Source organism: Rissa tridactyla, chromosome 1 (assembly GCF_028500815.1).
Source record: "Rissa tridactyla isolate bRisTri1 chromosome 1, bRisTri1.patW.cur.20221130, whole genome shotgun sequence".
NCBI lineage: Eukaryota > Metazoa > Chordata > Aves > Charadriiformes > Laridae > Rissa > Rissa tridactyla.
The window spans coordinates 144,920,273-144,946,789 of record NC_071466.1 but is presented as its reverse complement, the minus strand read 5'-3'; the positions used below and the strand labels follow the sequence as shown (position 1 = coordinate 144,946,789).

Below are 26,517 nucleotides of genomic sequence, written 5' to 3'. Positions count from 1 at the left end.
TCAGCAAATGAAGAACTGAATACATACGAAGGAAAAGCAAAAGCTAAGAAAAAGGTGTTATAATTTGGAAGCAGAGATAAACATATGGCCAAAAGATTTTCTGGTTTTCAGACTTCTCTGTAAACTTCTACTGCACAGTCCTAGAAATCAAACTAACTCTAGATTTTTTTTCTTGACTTATTATAGATTAGCTTTACTTAGAAACTATAATGAGACACCGTGATTTCAGCATGTAGATCTTGAGTTTCTAAAGTCCGTGTGTGTGCTGGTTTTAGTGACCAAGAGATCTCTGAAAGAATCCCATTAGCACTTGTGGGGCATGTGGTACTTTAATTCAGCCCTGTGTATCGGTCCGGCAGAAAGAAGAACATACTGCGGGCTGCTTTTAGTCTATTAAAACTGTTCGCCCTGTAAGAAAACGAATGGGAATATTTCTCCTGGGCTTGGCCTGTTTCAAAGACACTTTGTTCAGATCATTTGCTGCTTTGGTGAATGTTGTTTTCAAAATGGGAAGTGTCAGCAAATATTTCATTATTAAATGGTGCCTCCCTTTAGGTTTGGGTTTTGGTTTTTTTTTTCTTTTTTTTAAAAGGTGGATGGTAGAAAAACAGATGACCAAAACTGAACTGCACTGAATGCAAGACTGTACATTGTGTGCTGACTGGGGGGAAAAAAATGCCCTTGCTGCCTTGCTAAATTGAGATAATACTTTGGATGATGTTGACAGACAGAAAAACAATTAGAGCTGTCGGATTCTTTGCTGACGTGTGCATTGTCACATGGAGAGATGGCTTATTTCGTGCCAGTAAATCTGAACTGTTCAACTCTCAGCAAGATATTAAGTTAATTAATATAGTTCCTTACAGCTGGGCTTGGAATGTGGGGTCTGTTTATTTGTGAAGATGGCTGGTCCGGGAATAAACAACAGAGGTCGCTGATGGGGCCTGTTAGGTGTTTTCTCAGTCACTGTTATATTACAGGCTAGTAAAAAACTTTCTTCTGCTTAGTTTATTGGTACATTAAAACAGTGTTACCTGACTGAAGTGTTTCTCTATTTGTACGCTGTTAATACTTAAGCGGATAGTACTTTTCTTTGAAGTGTGTCGCTTTATGTGTGAAAATGTTTATTGAAACTCTGTGACTCTTTGGGTTTGCAGGTGCTTACTAATCCCTCAAAAGACTCTACTTCTGTATACCCTGGTATTCTTAAAAGCTATCACTTTTTTGCTGATCCGTTATACAGGCATATTTGAAATCTGGTTTTACTTCTGCATTTGGACTTATTCCTGTTTCTTTTGTTTTCTAAATGGGTACCTCTGGACAGGGGTTTTGGGATGTGTGCTGGGCTGACCTTAGAGCAGACTTGCTTAGCGCTTCTCCACTAAAGCTTGTCCTCTCGCTCTGGTGTGACCTCTCTGGCACGAACGGGCTTTGAGGTGTGCTGCTGCTGATGGCCACAGCTTGTCAGGTCTCCTGGATCAGCGGTCTGTCTACTGGATCCCATGTCGATATTTGTCAGCTGCTGAATGAAGTATTTGGTGGTAGAAGGGAAATCATCTTCCCACTCTAGCTTGAGGGCTGCACTAGTACATCTTTTTGATACAGAACAAAATGTTCACTTCATCGGGAGAAAATAGCTCTGATTAGACTGTAAACATGAGCTGTACTAAGTATTTGCGTAGCTTTTCCTGCACCATTTCTGCCTCTGCGTGCAGTTCTGTTAAATCCATCAGCATCATCAGATTCCATGTTTCTTGTGTAACCCTACCCTGCTTGCCTTTAGTAATCTCCTCTAAATAGCTTTCAGATTTCTTTTACTCTATTCCTGTTATCCATTTTCCTGGTACTTAGTTCTTAAAAAATATTGTCTTTAGTTTTATCACTTTATCCATACTGGATTAGCTGAATACATGAGCTTTCTTTATCGTATTATCAGGGTTTATTTTTCCTTTATCTGCTTAAATAACCCAGTCCTCTCATTAGGTTTTTTTGCTTGTTTGTTTTGTTGTTGTTGTTTGGGGTTTTTTAAAAGAAAAATCACCGTTATTAGTGGTTTGGCTTTTGTTTTGGAGTAGTTGGTTTTTTGTTTGTTTGTTTGTTTTAATTATTTTTAAGGCAATTCTTCTTGGAATTGTTACTTTTGAAATTTTTGAAATTCGGCAACTCAGCAGTTCTAGGTAGAAATGAACTTGTGTGAGCCGTGATGCCAGTGGATCTGCTTATGCAGAAGAAAAGCAGCTACTGGAAAAGCCGAGCCCATAGCAAAACCACTAGCATTCAGATCAGTAATTAATCTAGAAATTAACACTAGGTAAACCTTGAGCAGCTTAACTGTTGGTAACCAGATAGCAGAGGGCAAATAGCTCATTGCTAAGTCCTAACCTAGCTCTCTAGGTTTCTAACTATTTCTGTGCTTCTGTTTTTTTCTGGCATTTGACTGCAGAATGAGATTCTTGGACTCATGGGATTTTTCTTCTGCTTCAGAAAAAAAACAAACCTGTGAACATTTTTTCCATTTACAAACTTCGGGAATTTTCTTTCATAAAATGAAATTGGGAGCTAGTACATCACAGTAGTTGGCATGACTTTGGTGTTATTTCAGCAAAGGCAGTAGAACCCGCACTCAAAAGCGAGAACTGGCTAGCCTCGATGGTACAGCTTGCTTTTTGGTTTACTATCCTTGCAATGCATGCGAAAAAACCTAGGATAACACTCCAGAGAAAGTCTGTTTCCTTACAGAACCAGCACGGTGTCAGCAGGGGTCAAACCCCATCTATGACACTTTCCCTGATGCATCTCCTTGTTTTGGAGGAAGGAAGGAGTCCGACTGCTCGCTTTGCTTTCTGGGTTTTCCAGTGGTGGTACTAAATGCACAGGTTTGTTGGGGCTAGGAACCTTCATCTACTTCTGTACTCTCACAGATGGTTGTAATTAAAAATATTTCCCCTTGTTTTGCTATGCCGCCACCTGCTAGGAATTATGGAACAAACACTAAAAACATCTACAACCAGTCGCTTGACACGTTGAGGCAGTATATAAAGGAAGAGGGGCACCTGTTACCGGAAACTGTTACAAGATTATTCCGGAGTTGTTTATTTAATGCTATTTCTCTTGGTGCTCTTCTTGTAATAACTTTCAATATTTTAGGAAATAAACAGTAATGAAACTTCTGGTATGTCTAGAGAATGGGTAAACATTGCCGGAGCAAGGGATGTTTGATTCCTGTTACTATTTTTAAAGAAAGGAGGCTGTGTTGCCTCTTCTGCCCAATAGATGTTGAGGTCAATTTGTTAACTTTTTAAATTGGTAATGCCTCACTATAAACACCAGGATTTTTTTTCTCTGTTCTAGCTGCTGAGCAAAGTCCGCTGCAATATTTCTGGTATAGCTGCAAGTATGACTTGACTGACTTGCATTCATGGCTCTTGGATGATCTGGTGAACCATGGAGCTCAAAGTATGGGTGGATGGAGTCCAGAGAATTGTGTGTGGGGTCACCGAAGTCACAACATGCCAGGAAGTTGTAATAGCCCTTGCTCAAGCTATTGGTAAGTAACTCTGTCAGCTGGGTGTCTGGGAACCAAAGTGAACCTTTTTCTATGAAGCTAAACCAAGGGGAGGTGGGGTTGCACTGCATGTCAGTAGAGCACGAACATATAATGCACCATGGGATAACCTTGCAGCGTAAACTTGCAGCCTTTGATTTGTAACCTGCTGGAGAGGGGTTAAAAAGAAAGAAAAGAAACACTTTGACATCTATAAACTTTCATTCAGAACAAATTTATTATCTAAGTAATAATATGCTGCCGTTTGACATTGTAAATACAGCCTGGACTAAAGAAGATGCTAAATTGTCACTGGTTTGAGTACCAAAGAAATATAAAAGCGGTGCAAAATAATGGGTTGGCTTTCGCAAGCTAATGATGTTCATTGAAATGATACACATTGTAAGTATCCCTAGCTGTATTGGGTATAGTATAGATCCATGAAATAGATCCTTCAAGTTCTCCTCATACTCCTGCACACCACATAACTCAGTACTAATGAAAGGGTAACCTGAAGTCTGTTCAGCGTTAGCTGTTTGCTGAACAGTTTAGTGGAAAAAATAATAATCTTTCCGGCTGCATTACAGTGTTGTCAAATCTTTCCCAGTGATTGAGAGCATCCTGAATAAGCCTCAGCTTCATCCCTTCAGTGCTTCCTGTGCCGAATCTTATTCTTTGCTAAAATTTTGTAATTGACTCTACATGCTATTTAAATTTGGGCATTAAAACCTGTCTTACCTAAAATCAAGTTCTTAATTTAAGGGCTAGCTTTTGCATTTTTCAGTATTCCAACAATTTTGCAGGATTGTGTTAGCAGTCTGACTCAACTGCAAAATAATAATTTTCTAATAAAAAACAACTTAGGGCCATGAATGTCTACTAGATATTCTCCCTGTAAGCATGAAGTCAGTTTCTGTGAACTTGTGATGTTTGTTTATTTAAATGTGTACTTCTGAGTGTCATTTCCATATACTTTCATCTGATGGAGCAGAAGACCGGCACTTTTTTATTTTATATCTATCACAATGCTAGCACGTGTATACTCTTATCCATATGCATCAAATACCTTTTACGGTTTCATTGAAAAATTGTAGAAAGTCAGTATGTCTCTAAAATCTTGTAGTTGATGGTTAACTGCTAAGCGTGCTTTTACTGTTTGTGTGAGTTGCAGCTTTTCATTTAATTAATTAGTTTATGAATCGCTTGCTTCCATATCTCATTTTCTGCCTGTAGGGTTTTTTAAGACACAATTATGCTAGCATGATTATTTCCTAGTAATGATTAAGGAGTGTTACATTTAGAAAAAATAAACAAACTGGTTGTGATGGACTTTTGTTCTTTACTTTGCTCTCAGTATCTCTTTCGTCCTGATTCCTTTGCCTCCTCCGACAAAACAAAAAATGTCAGACTCCCAGTTCTAGGCAATAATTTAATGTTCTCCTTGTAACTTATCTTTGTTTTTTCTGTATCTTTAGTTATTAGCCTAAACTCTGAAAAGGCTCACATCAGTCTTTGAAAACACACACAGTCTTTGTCAACTCAGCAGGCTTCCTTTTCTGTAACGCGTCACTAGCTCATCTGCAGCATGCGACTCTGGTTCCATGCAGAGATAAATTTCGGTTGCAACCAAAGCCAAATTAGGATAATCCTTTGGAAACTCCTTCCTGAGGCAAATGACCCTCTCTAGAAAACACCTAGAGTAATTGCACTTCAGTTTCTCACTCGCTGCGGCTGTTAGGACAATATTAAACACCATATAAATTACACTTGCGTGTCTTTGGCAGATAGGGCTTTCCCAACCCTCCTGTCGGGCCACTCATCAGAAAAGCAACCATATGTCTGCTCCTTTGATTTGGCTATAGGTGCCAGCTTACCAGGAATATTTGTCCCTCAAATTTGAATGGGAATCTATTAAAATATATCCCTCTAGTCCTCACCTGACATTTGGAGATGGAAAAAAGCCAGTCTTAGTTGGCTTCCTCCTTTGGTTGGCTCTGATTGGATTTTCCACTTTGCAGTCTGGCTCCTTCGGCAGTCGCATAGCTTAGCAGGACTCAATGTTATTTTGTCTGTCTGTTGGTCTGTCTGCAAAGTTTTTGAGATGCTCCTTTTGTTTTATCGTGTCTTACAGTTTATGGCTAAGGTCTTTGACTTAGAAAATGTCACACGCACACCCCTCGTATTTCACTGAGACTGAAAGATGAACCGCAATAGGTATATTATTTGTGTTGAAGTGCAGTGTCTGGAATATCTGCAAATTAACTTATTTTACATCTGTATCCACTGAAGAACGCACAAGCCATAGATACTTGGATTAAGACAGCCATCGTTCAGGAAGCTTCTCATGGACAATCTGAAACTGCCTCTATTCTAGAGATAGGAAAAGTAAAGCTTTACAATGTGTTTCAAAAAATAGGAAAATCAAAATTATTAGGGAATAGGTTGTGGTTGAAAGGCACCTGTGAATATCATCTAGTCCACCTCTGCTGCTCAAAGCGGGGCCAGCTACCGCAGGTTGCTCAGGACCATGCGCAGTCGGGTTTTGAACACGGCCAAGGATGGAGACTCCACCACCTCTCTGGGCCACCTGTTTTGGTGTTCAGTCACCCAGGCCAGTAAGATGTTCAGATGTTTTTCCCTTATGTTTAAATGGAATTTCTTGTGTTTCAAGAGATTTCGTTTCCTGTCACTTCATCAAATGCAGGGCCATGTCTCCTGATTTCCAGCTCTGGTAAGTGCAACAAAAAGATTTCCATCTATTTATTTTCTCACTCTCCCCTCATGTCATGGAAATTCAGTAATAACTTTCTTCAGGATACAAAAGTTTTGTTATCTTGGTTTTTTTGTTTGTTTGTTTGGTTTTTTTTAGTGCAAAGGCAGTAACTTCTGTACTAGGGCTATTTTAGCCAAACAAAAATAGCAAGTCATGCTGGGCTCTGCCCCTTTGTAGGAGGTTCTGTCCCATACCCAAAGTGTAGTCTAATCCTTTGGCAGTGGAGTTCTGTCACTTAACTTGCCTGGCTAATGCTCCTCGACTGATTCCTTAAAATTGGTATCTGCCACTATTAACTCTTCCAGTGGAAAAGCCTGCATGCCCCTCTTCCTTTGGGGCTGTACCCCTCATGGGTAATATTTGTGTTACCTGTTCTTGCGTTATGATCTTCCCCTGTTGTCCATCTCTTGATCATTGCAGAATAGGAAATGAGAGCACTCCAAGTTTCTGTAAAAATAAGGTTTTTTTTAATTTCTATTTGTCTTGAAGTTAAAGGGTTTGAATAAAATTTCAAATAAACCTCATTCTTTAAAACAAAAAAAAAGAAGGGAGATTCATCTCCTTGGTGATCCCAGTAAAGCTTATTTTTAAAAACACATCTATATATTTTAAAGAATGCAAGAAAGAATAATATCAATTGGATATAATTTTGGATACTCTAATTGTTTGTGTCTCTAACTTAGAAAGAGTTAGAAATGCCTTAGCTGGAGGGAGGGTCACTGGAATTCTGTTCAAGGCAGACATCAAGTTACAAGTTTTCCAGAGAGTGAAATCGCCTTCCACTGGGATCTTGAAGAACACTTGATACTACCTTTTATGAGTTTTATCCAGGGCTGCTTTATTTCTTTTTTTATTTTATTTCTTTTCTTTTTTTTTTTTTTTTTTAAATTAAAGCTCCTTGCAAATTACGAAGAGGAAGATTTCGCCTTATAATACATATAGGAGAAGTGATCATTTCATCATGAGAAACTAAGCCTTCACCAAAATGTAAAAATATACCACAGCACGCCGTTTAAATGGAGAATCACGGGTGGGTCTTATTTTAAAAATATTTTTGCCAGGAGAGATAAGCTAGATTTTATCACGTCCATCATTGTCTGTTTCAAAAACGTACATTTGACAGCAAATTCTGCCTGGTTTTCTGCTTCCACTAGCTTTTCTGGGCATTCTGTAAAAATCATGCCAGAATGGCTTCATATAAATGTTGCATGTTCATTTTGGTTCCTCTTTCTTAATTTTGGGTAACTGAAAAACAAACAAAAAAGTTATTGATACTTTTCAGCTGGGTGTATGATGAGATGATTGATGAATCCAGTCAGGAGTCTGTTTTGCAAAGCAGTACATGGACTTGTAGTGGGGCGTGTGTGAGCGTAGTGGCTCCTCTCAAAAAAATCACTGTAATACTGAGGGGGAAACCAGATGGTATCCTAAAAGAGAGCGAGCTAATGGTTTTAGCTGATAGTTTATGCAAGTTTTGTTTAACCAGAGGTTTTTTAATTGGCTTTTACTTGGTGTTGTCTGTTCAGATCTAAAAAGCATAAGAATGTGGTGGTGAATAAGCGCAGTCACAAATATACTTGCCCTGTTTCTCTAGAAGTGTTCTTCTCCTACTTCTAGCCCCTGTGAGGGTTTTTACTGCATTTGTTGTGATTTCTTTTCTCTCTGGAGATTAGAGTGCATCTCAGAATGACGTGTTTGTTTCCTAGAAAAAGAATATTTTAGCCCAGAGAAGCGAAGCTTGAATTTCTTGCCAAAGTGCACTTTTGTTTTCTGCCCTCCCTATGATTTTCTGTGGCAAATAATTAAAATGGCCGCCTTGCTTTAAATAGTGCTGTGGATTTTGGTTTTCTGACTGTAGCACAGTATCAGGAGAATATGAGCAACACTTCACTGAACAAGAAGTGCAGCTGTCTCTTTTTAAAATTAAACAAATGCAGCTGTCAATTTTTTTTATTGCTGTTAAGTATTTTTCCTCAAAGATAAATGGGGTGTATTTATGAAAATAAAGGACAGATTTGTTCGTGCTGTTTCGAACATGCATTACAGAATTGTGAGGCTCAACCAGAGTTGTATCTGGAAAAATCACACCACTTTGTTGATGTCTCTTGTATTTGTCCCATCCTCCAAATAATTTCTGCTAAAGCAAGTGCCAGAGCTGGGTGTCAGACACTTTGAGAGAGAGAAGGAGTCTGAGGTTGAATTAAATTGTAGCACTGAGTCTGAAGAGAATTAGAAAAAGGGAATAATATTTGTTGCATACAAACTAAAGTTTTGAAGCGTTGAATTAATCATATAGTTTACTGCTAAGAATCACTAAAACTTGTGTTATTTTTGACCCGAAAATTTCATTCTCTGCTGCTTCAAATAGCAACATTAAGAGGGATAATAAGTGCGAGAAAGCTGCACGCTGTGGTGATCCCATGGTGTGATCATATAAACTTCATAGTTCAGAAATGTAGTGACAGTCACCTTGCTGAAAGGCACGGTGGTTGGGTGGGGGAGGGTTTGTGGCCACCTTGAATGATGTGGTCTGTCTAGTGTAGCGGTGGCATGTGCGGCAGAGACCTGGCCTGCTTTATCTGCTTTGCCATATCTTGCGGTTTGACCCCGGCCAAACCGCTCCTCCGCATTGTTTTACCTATTTAGGAAAGGGGTCTAAAATAAGTGTGGTACGTCAGGGTGCTTAGACAAAAGGCAATGGAAAGGATGAAATGACTCTTAAGTGCTTTGTCTTGTCAGATCATGATAAACTCCTGTATACCCTTTTTTTGAGCGAAAGGATAGTAGTAACAATCTAAGGCTTCAGTCCTGATAAAGACACGTAATCACATTGTGAGCACAGCTGTACCTAGTGAACTAAGCAGGCTGCCCTCACTGTCATTAGACTTGAGCCTTTATATCTCTGTGGGCATGTTTTCCTGGGACTGGACCCCTACTCTGATTTTCATTGTTTTCTGAGGTGTGCATACATGTGTGTACATACTACGGCATGAGTTAAGAAATCTGAGCAACGCAAACTCTAACCTCTATTTTCAAGGCCTTTTTATTCTTAATCTTTCTCGGGTGTTTAATGAGTTCTCAGGTAGCTAGAATGGTATTTTTTTTAAATTGCTACGGATGTTAACTTAAGTATCACATAATGAATGAAACATCAGCTTCATATTTCAAAGATACTGAGTTGAAATCATACTGGGTTTATTAAAATTGCCAGCAATTACTTTTCTATCAGTGCTGTTAAATATTCAGGAGTTAATGCTGTTGCCCCTTTGGTAAGACAGAGCATTTTCTCCCGCGTGTTCCACATGTTAAGAGTTCTCACAAGATTTTACCCACGTACAATTATTTTTCTTTATGTTACCTTGCTAAGGAAGACAGCATCCATTTGCCTAGAGCTAGAGGGCTATCTCTGGGAAACCAAGTGGGTCAGGCTGGGGAACGGGGTGCATCGGCAGCGCCCCCAGAGCTCTGGGCAGTCTGGGTTTGGCTTGTCGGCATGTGTCGGCATACCTGTTTTTTACCTCCATGGAAACCTGCGCAGAGACAGGCGACAGTCTGTATATTCTCACTGTGCACTGTTGTGAGTTAGTCGTGCTAATTCAGATTTAGCTCAAGAGCGAGACTAATGCAGATTCCTTTTTGCAGTCTTAAAACTTGCATGTAAGACAGAAGTTGCCTTTTCTTTTTTCAGACTCTGGCCAGCGTGCCACCTTGCAGGAAGGGTATTTGGCACAGCTGCAATGCAGCAGCAGAGGCAATGGGATCCCTGGGAAAAATGGGAGCTAGGAGTATGCCTGCCAGAGAGCAGCTCCCCTGGCACCAAGTGCATCCTGGTGGTCCTGCGCAAAGAGGAGAAACTGGGAACAAGACTGCGTGACCTCTAGAGAGAGAGGCCTGCTCTTGCCCACCTTATCCTCTTCCCTAGGGAAGGAGATGTACCCCCATGTTGAAGACATGGCTCATCTAGCCACCTTTCCCAGAAATAACATGAGACCAGGGCAATGACTCCCTTGCACTGACTCACTGCTGCAGGTCCTGGCTGTGAAGCATGGGAGACACTTAATGAAAAGCTGGATCTTACTTGGTGCTTGGAATAAACTTTTGTAGCCTGACTGGAAAGATAAAGCACAGATATGTTTTTACATGGTGGATCCCGCAACCCGCATACAAAAAATGTAGTGCCTGTCCGTGAAATGCTTTGCAAGTAGAGGATGATGCATTTTTGTGAGGGAGAAAAGGGATGAATCATTTCTGTCCTGAACAACAGTATTGGTGACTTCTCAAGTTACATTCCTGCCAAAAGGGTTGCATGACAAACACTACTGTTGCTTTCCTTTGGAATTTCATTTTTACTTTTGGCAGCAGAAATAGTCACTCGTATCTACTGTGTCAGCCCCAAATATTAAAGCCTATAGAGAAGCTTAAAGTGAGTAATAGTTGCATGGGTCCTACGACCTTTATGGAGTGTAATTTAAAAGTCCACCTCTTGAGAGTCTAGAAAAAAAAGTTCAATTACCTTGTTCTATATTTCATTAGTTTAATCACCATTCATTGTAATGGAATCTGTGTTTAAATTACCAAATTACATCAATCCCAAACTAAAGACTACAACAGTTGGGCACGTGACCTGGGCTCTCAGATGCAGAGCTTGCTGCCTGGCTGTACAGCAGAGCAGCGGCTGATCCAGGATACCGACTGTAGCTAGCTCCTTAACGTCCCATTGACCAAGCGATAACTGGCAGCGTTAGAGCCGGGTTCAAACCACTCATGACAGCCAGTTGCAGGCTATCAGAACATCAGCGTTCTTGAGTCCGTATATTTCCTTTTTTTATCTTTCTAATTTTTAAAATAAAAGATTCTTTTGAAAATGTTCCTGTATTAATAGAATAATTAATAAAAATTTGTATGCTTAGGTAGCCGTAGGCGTAAATGCAACCTGTTAACCTTGACACTGCCCTTTGTGCGGGTGCAGTGTGCTTTATATATGTAAAAATCTACCTACTTCTGTTACAGCTTGTCATTTGCTCTCTTGCAAAACATACAAATTCTTGATGGTTGTTTTGAGATGGTAATATTATATGGTCCACATGGGGGACCATTATACGGTCAGTGGGTCAGCACAGAATATTAATGGGAAATAGCTGGCCAGTGAATGGGGTGTAGAAGCTCTGTGCTTTCTCCAGTCCCTGAACTGCTGTTTTCTGAAGAGGTTACCACAGAACACAGCACTGCTGGTGCTTTTTTGGGGCCGTCTGGATTGTTTTCTCTACCATTCTCATTAGTACCGAGCTTTGATAGAAGTACTAAAAAAGACCCAATATATCTAATATGTTCTAGTCATACATGTTCTTAAAGGAAAGTTTAATTTCAGAAGTTGTAAGGGGTCCCTTGACAAGGCACATAACGCGTTGTGAACATCAGTACAATGGCAGCTTTGGCAGCTCCTTGAATTGACTGCTCAGCTAACTTTACCTGGAAATAGTTTATAAAGCTGCATGAGATTCAATGTGTTCAATATGCGGCTGGGAAAAACACACTGTGGTTTAATGAATTCCATACATTGCTGATATGGGGCGCTTTACGTGAATACAACAGTAACTAATTTTTAAAATTATAAGGTTTGCGTGAGTGAGGTAGGACTGAGTTCTGCCAGGTGCTGTGTAAGCACAACCTTTTTCAGAAAGCTTATGGACAACACACAAGACAAGAAGCAGCATGCAGGCGTTGAACTGTTCTTTGTCAACAACCCAAGCAGCCTGCTTTCTCCTGCTCAGTGGTAGCACATCAAAACCAGCAGTTAGTTCTAAGGATGCCTGTGTTCTAAAATATTCTCTCATTAGTTTTGAATTAACTCATTCACCCTTTCATTTGTGAATTAATCCCTTCTCATGCAAGCTAACATCACAGTTGTGGTTGTCCAGGCATTGTTAATCTGTGTCATACGTAGCTGAATACAGTAAACCTAGGTAATGATCGCAGATGAGGACAGCTTTGTTTTAGAACAGTACTGAACTCCAGGTCTGGTTTTTGAACTGTGTAGGTATTACTTCTACAAAACACTTTCTTTTATGTGGATCTTGAGTGCTGAGTTCATTATTTAGAACTACGTGTTGATGTGGACACCTGAGCTAAGATGGAAATAGTCCTTGGCAAGTGCCTCACTTAATTCCTTAATTCACTTTTGGTTGAGATTGTTAGCTTTATTCCCCACCTCCCCCCCCCCGCCCTTGTTTTTGCCTCTTGTTATGTTTCTTTAAGTAGCGCATTTAATAGCAAAGTGAAAAGAAATTGCATGCTGCTCACTCCCCTAGCGGTGCTCTTGTTTACAATTTCAGGACTTCTTTGAACTTGGCTGCTTCTGACATAAGAAGAACATTAGTAGCATTACCATGATTACAATCTTAAAGCTGAAAGCTTTTAAGATTAGCAAAATAGAGTGGTAAAATGCAAACTTTGTCCTGGGTTCTGTGGTATGTTTTTACTTCATTTTTCTTCTCTGGGATTTTATTGTTAGTATGCTGTGGCAAACAGCAAACAGCACTAGGTTTATTTTTCCTATAATAACAGTGGTGCCTACTACAAACTATAAATCTTCATGGATCAATGAACAATATTGTGGGTTGGCAAAAATCTCTGACTTTGTATCTCGGCATAGTGAACTTGTTTTTGAAGTGCTTTATTACAATAAACTTTAAATCTGTTTCTGAGAGTGCTGGCCAAGCATGTTGGTATGCTGATAGATTCCCCCCCCTCCCCGTGCTTACCTCAAGTCATTTATTTGTAAGGCATTAGGGGAATTGGATTGCTGTTCCCACGCTGCTTGCCTTGTTTTGCCGACTTCTATCGGTCAAATCTTCATGTACTATTTGAGCTCTCACTCCTAACTTGGAAGTGAACGTGGGCATTTTGGTCTCTTATTTGGCTAGTTAACTACCACTAGTATGACCCGTCAGCCAAAGCAGCCTGTTTTTTAGGTGGTGCCTGTATAACTGATTTTTTTTGTTGTTGTTGTTTTTCTTTGCATCATGAGCGAATTGGAAACAGCGAGATCAGAGGAACCATTTCCAACACAGCAGCTATATCCCGGGGAGCTCTTTATAAGGCTGCTCTGACAATATCAGGTTTTAGGGGGGCTTAATAGTGTGTTAGTCTGTGTGAGTGTTGTGGTTGGAGACTGGAAGCAGTTCTTCAGCCTGAGATTAGGATATTTTTGTTCTTTTAGGAAAAGTGCAGTGGCTGGGCAGGTGGTGCAAGGAAAGAAAATGCATCAAATGGGTTACCACTGATAACTGCATTTCATACGATCGTAGCATTGCCTGGGTTGGAAGGGACCTTTCAGATCATCTAGTCCAACCATCAACCTAACTCTGATAAAAACCATCACTAAGCACTATGTCTACCCGTCTTTTATTCCAACTCCCCCACTCAGTTGCATATATGACAGGTATTTTAGGTATTTATGTGCTGAAATAAATCCTGGTTTGAATGATGATCTGTCATGGAAGTGGATATATGTAATGCGTTAAAATAGCTAATGATGTTTTTAAGGCTAATGCCAATTGTGTAGTTGTTCAGAAATTCATCAGGATCACATGCTTTAAAAGCAGTTGATCTTTCACATCTTTTTGTAAACAATTCTGTGGCTTTTAAGTGAAGTCACTTTCATGATAAGGGAAACTTTCTCCTGCATTTGGGGAATGCTACATCTCAAAGTAGTAAGAGTGGTTAGAAAAAATAAAAATAGTGGAAAACCTCAAATGTTGTATTTTTGATGCATTCAAAGCATCCTATAAGGAGTGTCAGAGGAGACTCAATTAAGTGTGTTCGGTAGCAGCACAAATGAGCTTTAGACATAAGTTTTACTTCTTCGTACCCTAAACGTAAACCATATTGCATCGTACAGCTAGTTGTCAGTGTAGAGGTCAGAAAACATCCTGACAGTTAAGGATTTGAGCACCTTCCTGAAGGCTGTGTACCGCAGGGGGGACTTGTGAGCTGCTCTTACAGATGAGGAGTCTGTGCGGGGAGCTCAACTTGCCCCTTTCCCTTTGGGGCAGCCTCTGCCGCGCTCATCCCTTCTGCTCTATGAAGGTTTGTCACGTCAGCGGCGCTGCCACGGGCCACGTGAGCTGGCGTAATGCTGCCGTGGCCTTGGGCCGGCTTTCCCCAGTGCCTCAGCTAACGGGGCTGGGGGACAAGATGGTGAACTAAGGCTCACTCAGTCGTTAACAGTTGCCTCTGATGGATGATATAGTTTAAAAGCAAATACATCCACTCCAGTGTTTGATTTCTCTTTCTGGCTGTGTGAAAGATGTGGAACTCTTTCTATTCTTGTTTTCTTCCTCTAGAGATGTGTGTTTGACGTATTTCTTTGCTAGATACCAGCATCACCAGGTCACTTGTTTTAATTTCAGCGACTTCAAATCTGAAAGCAGCCCCGGAGTTGTGTGTGCCATGTAAATCGGCGCTCGCTTTTCAGTTACCGCTGCTTGCGGACAGGATATTCCTGAGGTAGTTTGCAATTAAAATAAGTAACGCGTAGACGCTGTGCTCAGTCAGCTCGGTAAATGAAGGAGCAGGCATTCCTCTCACCTGAGAAGATCGCGCTGAGGACTGTGCTGCTCCCTCTGCGGGGAGGGCAGCGCCCGCAGGTGCACGCGCCCCTGAGGCGGCCCCGCGGCTTCCCCTCTCCGCGGCTTCCCCTCTCCGCGGCTTCCCCTCTCCGCGCCCCCGCTGCCCCGGCGGGCCCGGGGGGAGAGAGCGGGGCCGCGCGGCCGCCAGGGGGCGCCCAGGTCCCGCGCCGTCCCCGCCGCGCGCCCGCGGCTGTCGCTGTCCGGCAGCGCCCCCTGGCGGGCCGCCCGGCTGACGGCTGCGCTTGCCTTGCAGGTCGCACCGGCAGGTACACGCTGATCGAGAAATGGCGGGACACGGAGCGGCACCTGGCACCGCACGAGAACCCCATCGTGTCGCTCAACAAGTGGGGACAGTACGCGAGCGACGTGCAGCTGATCCTGCGCCGCACCGGGCCCTCCCTGAGCGAGCGGCCGACTTCGGACAGCGTGGCTCGCATCCCCGAGAGGACTCTGTACCGGCAAAGCTTGCCGCCCCTGGCCAAGCTGAGGCCTCCCGGCGACAAATCCATGAAGAGGAGGGAGCCGAAAAGGAAATCCCTCACCTTCACCGGGGGGGCCAAAGGGTTAATGGACATCTTTGGGAAGAGCAAAGAATCCGAGTTCAAGCAAAAGGTGCTCAACAACTGTAAAACAACAGCGGACGAGTTGAAGAAATTGATCCACCTCCAGACAGAGAAACTTCAGTGCATTGAGAAACAGCTGGAGTCCAACGAAGCCGAGATCCGCTACTGGGAACAAAAGTATAACTCCAGCCTGGAAGAAGAAATCCTCAAGCTAGAGCAGAAGATCAAAAGGAACGAAGTAGAGATTGAAGAGGAAGAGTTCTGGGAAAACGAGCTGCAGATCGAACAGGAGAACGAAAAACAGCTGAAGGAGCAGCTGCAGGAGATGAGGCAGAGAATCCTGGAGTGCGAGAGCAAGCTGAAGGACTACCTGTCTCAGATCCACAACATGGAAAGCGGCCTCGAGGCAGAGAAGTTGCAGCGGGAAGTTCAAGAGTCCCAAGTGAATGAAGAAGAGGTCAAGGAAAAGATCGAGAAGGTGAAGGGTGAAATTGATATTCAGGGCCAGCAGAGTCTGAGACTGGAAAATGGCATTAAAGCCGTAGAAAGGTCTCTGGGCCAAGCTACCAAACGGTTACAGGTAAGAATGTCCTTTTTATCTGTACCGACTGTAATGAATTTTTCTTACAGAGATTTGGAGCACATGAAGGAAAACATGAGAAAGTTTCCACAGTGAATTTGGGTAAAAGGAAGCGTTGCTTTCATTTTCAAGTGTATTTTTTTTTTTTGAAAAGCATACAATTTTTATTTCATCTATGTGTATTTTACTCATTCAAATAGCCTGAAAAGAAAAACAGTAGTTAGTTCTTTGTCTAAAGATAAACCATCAGACGTTTTTGTGGATGTGCTCCTGGCCATTCAGAAGGCCTGGGTGGACTGCAGGGTTGGAGATGAATGCCACAAAACCTCTCATTTATTTATGTGCCGCCTCAGTTTCTTTCCCATCGGTTACAGCTTTGGTTTGCTGCTGTTCCCTGACTGCCTGGTGACCTCTGAGAAATCACTCGAAGCGTATCTTCACCACGCAGTGGTCCACGATAGAGAAACACCAGCGCTAATGTCAGCTAAACTAGCGAAGAGCAGTATGGCTGCACCGATGGCAAAGCATCTGGCCACCTTGCCCTGCTGAGAGGGATTCCTCACTAGCTCCAGCGAGGTGCTGCTGTGCTAGTGGGTCTGGACTCCTTTACACCTCGGGCAAATAATATCTCCTGCATGAACAATAGCGCATTTAGGGCTAGTGGGGAATAGAGGTACTGCTGGGTGCTAAATGGGACCATAGTGCTCTCGGCCTAATGCCTTTAAAAGTATTAGTCTTCAAATCCCTTTTGGTTTGGGGATAGATATCGTGAGGATTTAGGTCCTAGACCTTGGCAGCTCAGTGCTTTATACTGTTAAATTTCAGGGAAGTTTGCACCATCATAGCCTTTTCTGAGGCTAAACTTCTGTTTCTTGCTAGGTTTATCTGGCACCAAAATAGATGAATTAAAAAGAACAGTCCAACAGCAGCTAAAATAACTGTCAGCTTACGGGGCTTTTGCTTTAAAAAATAGCATCTCCCTTTTCCTGTCGGACTTGTTGGTGTTCAGGATTTTATTTTCTCTGCACCTCAGGCATTCGTGGCACATGTGTCAAAAGAGAATCCAGTCTCTAGTTCCTTGCTGAAGTTAATGATATCACTTGGAACTTGATAGAGCGTGAAAGAATAAATATAAATGGAAATCCAGCTGCTAGCTGGATGAGGTGAAGGAAAGATTGTGGCTCCTAGGGTTTTCATGTGCCACGTAAGATAGGACTGAGGCACCACACATCAGTTTGTGTTGTGATTCTTGCTGTATTCCTGGGGTTCATAGTTACGATGTTGAACGGTGCTGCAGTTGCAGTAAGGTGATTCTGCTGTAAGTATGTAAAGGGATTTTGCACCCTAACCCCTGAGCACCTGGAACCATGTCAGTATAAGCTGGGTTTACTACATGAGGAGGGAAAAAAAATGTAATCTCTTCATCCAAAGCAAAATTGATGAAAACTCTAAGCAGTTTGGGCCATATTTATCTATCCTAAGTTTCCAACCACACTACACTTAAGGATTTCCGCTAAACAGAAAGCATCAAATCCTCTGCATACATTTTACCTATCTTTAGTAACACTCAGTGAGACTATGATTGAGTTCAAAATCTTTCTCACTTTGTTTTTTTCATAAGCTAGGGTTTCACTTTCTTGGGAAAGTTTCCGTTAAATTCAGATCTTCCAAGCTTGTTCTAAACCTAAAGGTGCGCTAATCTGGAAGTCCAGGAGAAAATAAACTCAGCTCTGTATTACACGGTTTTGGGGGGAGGAAATCGAGAAATATTTTCTTGCAGGCTGAAAGTTAAATATTAATATTGATAGAACTGCTGAATTGAAATTAGAAGAGTTGAGCATGGGTGTTTTTATAGACCTTTCAGTAAGGAAGGAAAGAAAATTTTGGTTCACTAGATTTCAAGTGATAAGAACAGGAAGGTGGCACTTTTTAGTAGCATGTGAGAAATTTCTAGCAATGTTCTACATCTTCCTTTATTTTAGCCACCTCGATAACGTTACTTTCCAACAATATGAGACTGTGTTCACTTAAGGATCAGATGCAGCACTCTGCTGGCCCTGTTTCTAGAGAAAGATTTTTAAATGCAAAAAAAACCCAACCAAAACCAAAAAATCCAAACCCCACCCTTCTTCAGGTAAAAGATCTCACTGAAGTTTCACAATTAGGTACTAAATTTAAGAGCATAAACCAGTAGGATTTGGGGTGATACTTAACTTTTTTACCTTATTTCCTGTGGAAGTCGAGAAATGTCTAGAACAAATTATTTATGATGTTAGTTCTGCTAACCTGTGTATCTCACCAATTGCATTTTTTTAAAAAAGCCCACTGAATTCCCTTCAGCAACAACTTTGTTAAAATCTTATAGAACATGGAGCTGCAGAATTAACATTGCAATAAGTAGAGACAGTTGAGAAGTTCCTGTATCCCAAGTGCCCAGTTGTAGAGTCTAATAGACCTAAAATAAATTGAAGATTTTTTTTCTGGAGAATTGCATTAAAATTTGGAGGTGGCCTGGGTTCCATTTCTCAATCCTGTTTCTCTGAAAGCTTGTAGCCAATGAATGGAAACACAAGTCTAGCACAGAAAGTTGAGACCAACCATGTGATACGCATTGACTGAACAGGTCAAACAAACACATCAGCAACAAAGCAATTGACATTTATAAGGTCCTAATTTAGACATCAGGTTATTTGTGTTAATTTTCTCACTAACTGTTGGCTTCAGCCTCAACTGTGACCTTACTGCAAGTTTAAAGTGAATAAGGGCTGTGCTGTTGGGCACTGTTCCTAGAACAGATCCACCAAACTATTCCGCCCCAGTCCTTGTCTGAGTTCATGTAGAACTCTGCTTACACAAGATAATTAGGGAAAAGAAGGTTGACTCAACCTCCATCTCTTGCCAAAATGAAGATGTAGTGGTACGCACTGCACAGACATGCTGCCTGGCATCTGGGTATCTTGCCCATCCCCTGTGTGGCCAACAGGTGAGGCCCATCCTGGCTGTGGAAGAGTACCACATGCAGCTGTCTGCTAATGAAGCTGAATCGGGGCGGGGGGGGGGGGGAATAATAATTGTAGTCTAAGACTCTTGTAATCTATCAGAGCTGTAGGTTTTGCATAACATGCCAGAATTAGAGAGCCTTGAGCAAGAGCCTAAATGGTCATCCTCTGTGCTTGTGAAGGGGTGGTGAACCAGCCAGGATTTGGCCTCATTGTACAAAACACAGTACGCTTGCGGACTGAGAGAGTTCTGTCCATAAAAAATTATGCTCTAAATAGAAAATGGAAAGAACAAGAAGAGAAGGGACTTATTCTCCTTTTAGGAACAGAAAAACTAAATAAGCTGTCCAAGCCATGCTGGACACTTCTGGCAGACCTAAGATTTGGTGCCAGACTCATGCTCAGTTGATGTATTTTTTCCGATTGCTCACTATTACCTTTATTTGCTCACATGTGTCGTTCCAGCATTTTCTCAGGTGGTATGAGAAACATCTGCTAGTCATCCAAGAAGCAATATAAACGGACCATAGTAACCCTTAATAAGTAATAGTGAGTGTTGATTTGCTTCCTAAATGACAAGAGTAAAATACATTTCAACTCTTCCCTTTGCATTTGAATTTAAAAAACAGAGCCTTTCTCATCAAAAGGAGAAGCGTTAGTTGCCCAATTGCATCTTGAAATGCTGCTTTATGCTTGCTGCTGCTCAGCAGATGTTTTCTCTTTCTTGATAGGACAGGGAACAAGAACTAGAGCAACTGACAAAGGAGCTGCGACAGGTCAATCTCCAACAGTTCATCCAGCAAACAGGAACGAAGGTCACAGTGTTGCCAGCAGACCCTGTTGAGGTGGAGGCCCCACATGTGGAGCTTGAGAGAGGTGCGGTGCTGAGAATGCTTTTGGTGGTCGAGAGAAGGGGACGGCAATGCATTTATCTGCTGCATTAATGCAAGCACTCACATGTCGAGTGAATGCTCTGATAGCGACAAACTTTGCAAAATATTAAGAAAGCAGTGTCAAATATTTCTTTTTATTCCAAGGGTTTAGCAAGCTGTAAATAAAGCGCAGTAAGTAGGTAACGTCTCTCCCACTGTGCTTAGACATGTGTTTCTTCTATCAGTAACCCACTAGGCCAGTAGCTTTCAAGTGTGGTGCCATGGCAGCAGGCATATAAGCTGGCATGCAACATGATTCCACATCTGACATTGCTGTTTGTTTGGGTTCTTCCTCTTCTGGGGGGATGTGTTGTCAAAGTAGAAAAAGGAATGTGTCTGGGTCTCAAGAAATCTCAGACAGCAGCTGCATGGGAATAGGAGCTAATCCAGCTGGGCTGCCAGCCATCCAGAAGTCCTGCACAGATGGCTGTTACGGCACGTGCAAATTGACTTTGCCCCTAGTGAGATCAGTGCGTCCTGCACATGCCCACATCTGAATTCAGAACTTCCTAGAGAGAAACCTGGGAGCACTTTGAATGCGTGTCACAGCTGTGGCACAAGCAGAAACTCCTCTGTTGTGGCTCAGCCTCTGCTGTGGTGTGCTTTACCCAGTACCCTGCTTGCAAGGGGCCTGTTTCTCTCAGTGCTCTCCTTTAGCTGGTTCTGTCCCTTCTCTCAGAACACTGTCCAACCAAAGGCATTGGGGGAGGGTAGGTAGGTGGGGAGAGAAGAGAAGACAACCAGGCCTTAAATGTCAGCACTTGTATGAACTTTCTTTTTTAAGTGGGTAGGAAGCTGAAGCTTTGAGTTCTGTATAGATACAAGCTCTTTCTGCACGTTACTATATAAATGTATTGCATACATCCATGTGCATGTTCCCTGTGGGAGGGTAATTATATTGAGTAGGTATAATCTTTCTGTTTTGAAATGAGTAGGAGGTGCGCACCTTAGATCTCATCACTTCCTAGTCAGGCATTTGATTTTTTTTTTTAATTGTATGTGGTATTAGTTTTTCTGCACTGCTCTAAGCGCACACTGCACTAAGCAGGGAGAAAAGGAAAGGTGTTGTACAGGCATCGCCCTTGGATGATGACTTTTCTAACTGCCCTTTTTCTTGTGCAGAGCCAACATTTCAGTCTGGGTCACTGAAGCGCCCTGGCTCATCGAGGCAACTCCCCAGTAACCTGCGGATTCTACAGAACCCCCTGTCATCTGGTTTTAACCCGGAGGGCATTTATGTATGACAGTACATACCTCTTCTGGAGAGGATCTAGCAAGGTACCCTGGACAAGATACACTTTTGTTTTATTCTGCCAATGATGAATGGAAGAAGATATTTTTTTTTTTTGTTAAGCCACCATATTTTTTTTTCTTCTTCCTCCAACTCACCACTTGGAGCCATACCTGTGCACTGATGCTAAGGAGACAGAGGAACTGTCTCAATTCATAATTGGCAAGGATGAACTTGCTATCAACACAGCTAAAGTGCAAAAACCTTCATTTGTTTTTGCCACTTCAGAAGTGTTTGGGAAAATATCGTTCCCTGTATAGGCATAAATAAAAGACTGAGGGTGAAGGAAACCACGTATGCAACTTATCTGAGGTTTAATTTATTCCCGTTAATCAGTGGACGTGTGAATGTTGACCTTTTATATTTTTATTTTTAACTTGTGAATAATCACATGTGGCTGTATGTCAGTCTGACAAGGTGACTTTAATTTGCGTGTACAACCATCCACCATTTGATCAAAGCAGAGTTCTGTGGAGTGCTGAACCATTAAAATGGTTTCTCACCACTGACTTTGTTAATTTCTGTTGTGGTCATAATATGTCATGTTCCATCCATTGCTACCTTTTAAGGCTTGAAAAGTGAGCTTGTGGGTTTTATTTGCTGTTGAATCTGCCTTGAATGAAAGCACCTAGTGTTCAAAAGATTTATGGAATATAAACCTTGGCTTGGTAAAAATATTTCCAGCATATGATTGAGGATGCACTAGTTAGATGATATTTTATTATATAGAATGTATATTTGAAATATTTTGCCACATTGTATATGCCTTTTGAGAAAAGAACAATGTAAGAAGTTGTCTTCATATATCTTACCAAAAGAGAGTAGGAGGCTTTCACTGTGTGTGATTTTATACTTCATTTTTTCCAGTAGCCATTACAGTGTTCTTGTTTTGCCGTAAATCTTGCTGTTGGAGGAGAAAAAAAACACAAAACAAATGAGCGTTCTCTTCCAGCCTTCACTCAAGTTTTGTGGAGGGAAGAAACCTGGCAGAGAGTCCCATGAAGTCAATAGCAGATCTTCTACTGACTTGAGTGGGGCCAGGATTTCATTCCAGGTCCCCAGTGTTAGATGGTAGACCTTTAGTCGCTTTGAAAGACGTATTGCTGCTCAGTCACTTACAGAACATAAAGCTGACAAACAGGAAATTCACACCCTTGGTAGTCATTTTTTACAAAAAATGTGAAAAGAGAATATTATTGTATCTTGATGTCACAGTAAGAATTAGAAAAAATGGCTTCCACGCAGAAAGTAAGTACACTACCAAGCAGCATGTTGGTTACAAGCCTTGAAATGAGATTGCTAAAAGTGGACACCAAGTTTGTAGAGAAAGTGACTGGCATCAGTGGGACGCTTTGTATACGTTAGGAGGCTGGCCCCATGGATGAGTTAGAGAAGGGATGGGCCTTACCTAGTTGTATTTGGATTTCCTGTTCTAACAGCAACTCATACTATGTCAACCCCACTTTTGAGATCACCTCGACATGAGAGGGGGTCACCGTGCTTTCACTGCAGTATTGAACACCTGGACTTCAATCAGTGGCAAAATGACAGAAGTCCTGGTGTCTTTGGTAGGGTCAAGATTTTACCACAGGTAGGAAACTCCAAGCTTTTTGCCATGGATAATACTTAAGAATGTTTAACTCCTAGCATCCTCTTATGTTGATTTATTGATGTGCAGATAAATGTTAATTTAAGTTTCAGTTTTTAAAAGGAGCTTCCTGACAAATGGAAGTTTTAAAAGATGTAGTAGAAGATGAAGGACTCTTCAGTGTAATGCATTTTTTTCCCTTTCCACTTATTAATGGCATCATATATTCTAAAAATGCTGCTGTATTTAGACTAACAGCAACAGACAAGGCTGTGAATATATAAAGGACCTTTCCAAATACATCCTGAATTTTTACTGTTTAACTTATCAGGTTTTTTTCCCCCCTCCCTTGTGAGCAAACTGGAAAATGAGATGTTCCTACCTGAGGAATCTTTGCAGTGCTCACAGATTTTACTGTTTGTTTATCACAATTCTGTGCTCATGTTTACTGTGCCCATAACTTTGTATTAAAAAAAGAAAAAAAGAAAAAAGAATGTGTATATATATATATTAAAAAAAAAAGTGTAAAATATACATAGTTTGGGGACAATATCTGTCCAAGGTACTTGAGCATATATGCCTTACATTCTGGGTTCAATTTACAGAAATAAAATGGCCCTCTCCAGTGGATATCTTGCATCTTCAGCACCTCTTGATGTTAGAGAACTGAGGCACTCAGCACCTTGCAAAGTCTGGCCCAAATTATGCTGCATGGGGGTGGGGGGAAACACAAGGAAAAGCCTGTTGCAATTTCAGTCTTGTACTGAGATAAAATATTTTTAAGGCAGATCAGCATACTTACCCAGCTAATGTTTTTGTCATACTTTGTGACTGGTCCATCTCCCACAGATGTCAGTTTGAGCTGATTGGGCTCTTGTAGCATAAAAACTGATCTCTTTCTCTGCCAGGTTATTCTTTAAGACAGATGGAGGAGGAAAGGAAAAGGATTAAAAGGAAGGGGGAAAGCAGCTTTGGAGGGCTTGAGTTATGGCTTTGTAATAGAATCAAGGAAGGAATTTGCCATTTAAGTTAAAAAATAGCCAGAACGGCCAGTCTGGAGCTGGCTCAGGAGTGGCCACTGCATCATCACTGAGGGGACCCTCCTTGTCAGGACTTTAGCAGATGTCAAGGTGATCTGGAAAACATTTAGAGCTTCAGCCACTGTTGTGGCAAAGGAGAGACCTTGGTATCCAAACCTGTCATTTGTGAGACACTGACAAATTCCCCTGCCCCCACCATACTCCTTTTGCTTATTGAATTTCACCCAGGCTAAAGTTCTGTAGCATTTTCACCCTCTCTGTAAATAAACCAAAAAGAAATGGCATGCCCTTGCATTAAATGTGAATTGAACAAAGTATTACAGTTATAAAAATTCCTCACATTACAGCATTAAGAATTTTGCTTCTGATCAACTGCAAAACCTCACTCTTTCTTTACAAATGTAGAAAAAAATCATTTTCAGAAGTGTTTCAAACTTACTTATGGGGCATTAGCAGAAAGGAAGCTAGACATACTAATTTTAACAAGTGCCATATTATTTACTGGCCAGCATGATAAAAATGGGGTTTTTTGCTTGCATTAAATAGTTGAATACACAAGCACTATTTTCCAGTGCATAGGGAATTTATATGGAGAACTCCTGTAATTTGTTACTAATGGAAATTAACTGTGTTACCTCTCTCATCCATGAGGATACAGTTTATTTTTGCCAGTGATGCTATGTTGTTAGGGGAAAAGGGGAGGGTTGACCATTTGAAAAGCCAGTAGGTTAAGGCTAAGGTAAACGTTCTGAATGCCCAAGCAACGGAGAAACCCAAGTCCCACTCTGAAAAGTTGGCTAGGAACCTGCCTCCTGTTATGTTTCAGTGGGACTTGGGTTCCCAAGTGCCTGAATTGCTTCTGGAAATGGTATGTTAGCTTTGAGATTACTTGCTTTTCTAAACCCTAGCAAGTTGGAAGGAAGTTCTTGGAGAAGAGAACTACCATTAGCAATAGCAATATGCAAATATGCTTTCATTGTGAGGTAAGAGGGAAAAAGATCCTCTAGTGAAGTAAAAATCTCCTCTTGGGGCAATAATTGCCTTGTTTTTAGCATGAAGAGTATTGCGTTATTTTAGTGAACTGGGATCGTATAAGCGAAACAACTGATCTTGTAATTTTTAGCGAGTTATCTTGAAGCATATAAATTCCTGATGTGCATTAACTTGAGTGAATTGGGCCTTAATGATCCATGTAAATAACAAAACTGTATTCAGATATTTTTTCCAGAAAATAGTCTCTAATGGTCTGTACTGTATTACAATTAAGTGTCAAAGTGTTACTTTTATATTACACTTTTTTTTTTTTTAGAACATTGAAACATGCATGTTTATTCTATTTGCTACAGTATTTTAATGTTTTGGATGAAGGCCATCGGTTGTATGGAGATGACAAAACAATCATTCTGTCTATTTATTCAGTATTGCTGCTTAAAGTTTTCAAAATAAAGCTTTCAATGCCAATGTAGTGACTGATTGAAAGCTGTTCTAGCTCTCTTCTGACGCTTTTTTTTTTTCCTATGTTTGTAGAAAGCTAAAGAAGTGAAACTTGGTATATAAACTGTTATACCAGCAAAGAATTATTGCAATAATATTGTGAGAAGGGGCTGGGGGTAAGTGTGTGTAGTATATACATAAATGTATGCATGCAGCGAATGTGTTTAGGTCTCAAGTAAATGGAGTGCTGCAGAATGCTTGAATCCTATGTGGTCTTGCAAGCAACTTACACATGTGATCAAATACTGGTTAATGCTTCGTACCAGTCTGTGTGGAGTGCCTGTGAGGGGCAGAACAAGCAGAGGTGGTCACAAAGGATCAACTCTGGGCCCTTTGAACCAAATGGGATTTAAGCACGTTCTTGAGTATTCCGTAGATGTGTTTCTGAATTGGGCCTAAAAGCATGTTCCGATTCAAAAACCTTCCGGTTGCAGCAAGGATACCTTGTTTCGAGCATAGCTGGTACTTCTCAAAATTTGAATAGTTCTGAGATGGATCAAGTATGCCTGTTCTATTTGTAAAATGGAGAAAACTACACCCTCGTGATCACCCCGTGACACTACTAACTAGGGGTTCTGACTGGAAGATTTGAGTTGCTGACGCTTTAACCTACAGAAGCAATGCAAACTAACTGTGAAAACATGAGTGAGCGTTCTATTACAGCTCTGCTTCAATGCAAGATGAAAATTTGTATTATATGTAACTATATTTTTTGTCATTTAAAAAGCTTCTATTTTTTATTATTCTCATGAACGGTTGACAAAAGATATTGGATTATGCTCCCATAAAATAAATTCCCCTCTGAAACTTTGGGTCTTTACAGTTCATGGTTCGCTGGAATTGCAGTGTACATCTCGCGCACATCTTGTGATACAGCTACTGGAACCCTGTCTTTCAAAAACCACTTAGTCTGAAAGCAGGCCACGGTAACGCTCGGTGTGTCTAGAGCTCAAACACTTTCATAAATGGCCATGTGTCGAGCATTAGAACACAGTGAACACTCCTAAATGGCAATTTACTTGGAGATGTGGGACACACAGATGGTTGGTGTGGGGCCTCTATGGCAAACAAGAGAAGTCCTCT

The 26,517-nt window shown here is 41.2% G+C and overlaps 1 protein-coding gene across 2 annotated transcripts in view; it reads left to right on the top strand.

The window, feature by feature from the left end:
* The window catches only part of RASSF8 (Ras association domain family member 8), a 91,257-nt gene extending 65,011 nt beyond the window's left edge, over nt 1-26,246 (top strand). The window contains exons 1-5 of one of the 2 annotated variants that reach the window (XM_054207863.1): nt 2,760-2,876; nt 3,352-3,547; nt 15,201-16,090; nt 19,821-19,965; nt 21,144-26,246. In XM_054207863.1, the coding sequence (XP_054063838.1) occupies nt 3,445-3,547; nt 15,201-16,090; nt 19,821-19,965; nt 21,144-21,265 (1,260 nt within the window). In that variant the 5' untranslated portion in view covers nt 2,760-2,876; nt 3,352-3,444 and the 3' untranslated portion in view covers nt 21,266-26,246. Of the gene's footprint in view, nt 1-2,759; nt 2,877-3,351; nt 3,548-15,200; nt 16,091-19,820; nt 19,966-21,143 lie in introns of those variants that run through there. The other variant, XM_054207858.1, reaches the window with a different exon arrangement.
* The last annotated feature ends 271 nt before the right edge of the window (nt 26,247-26,517 follow it).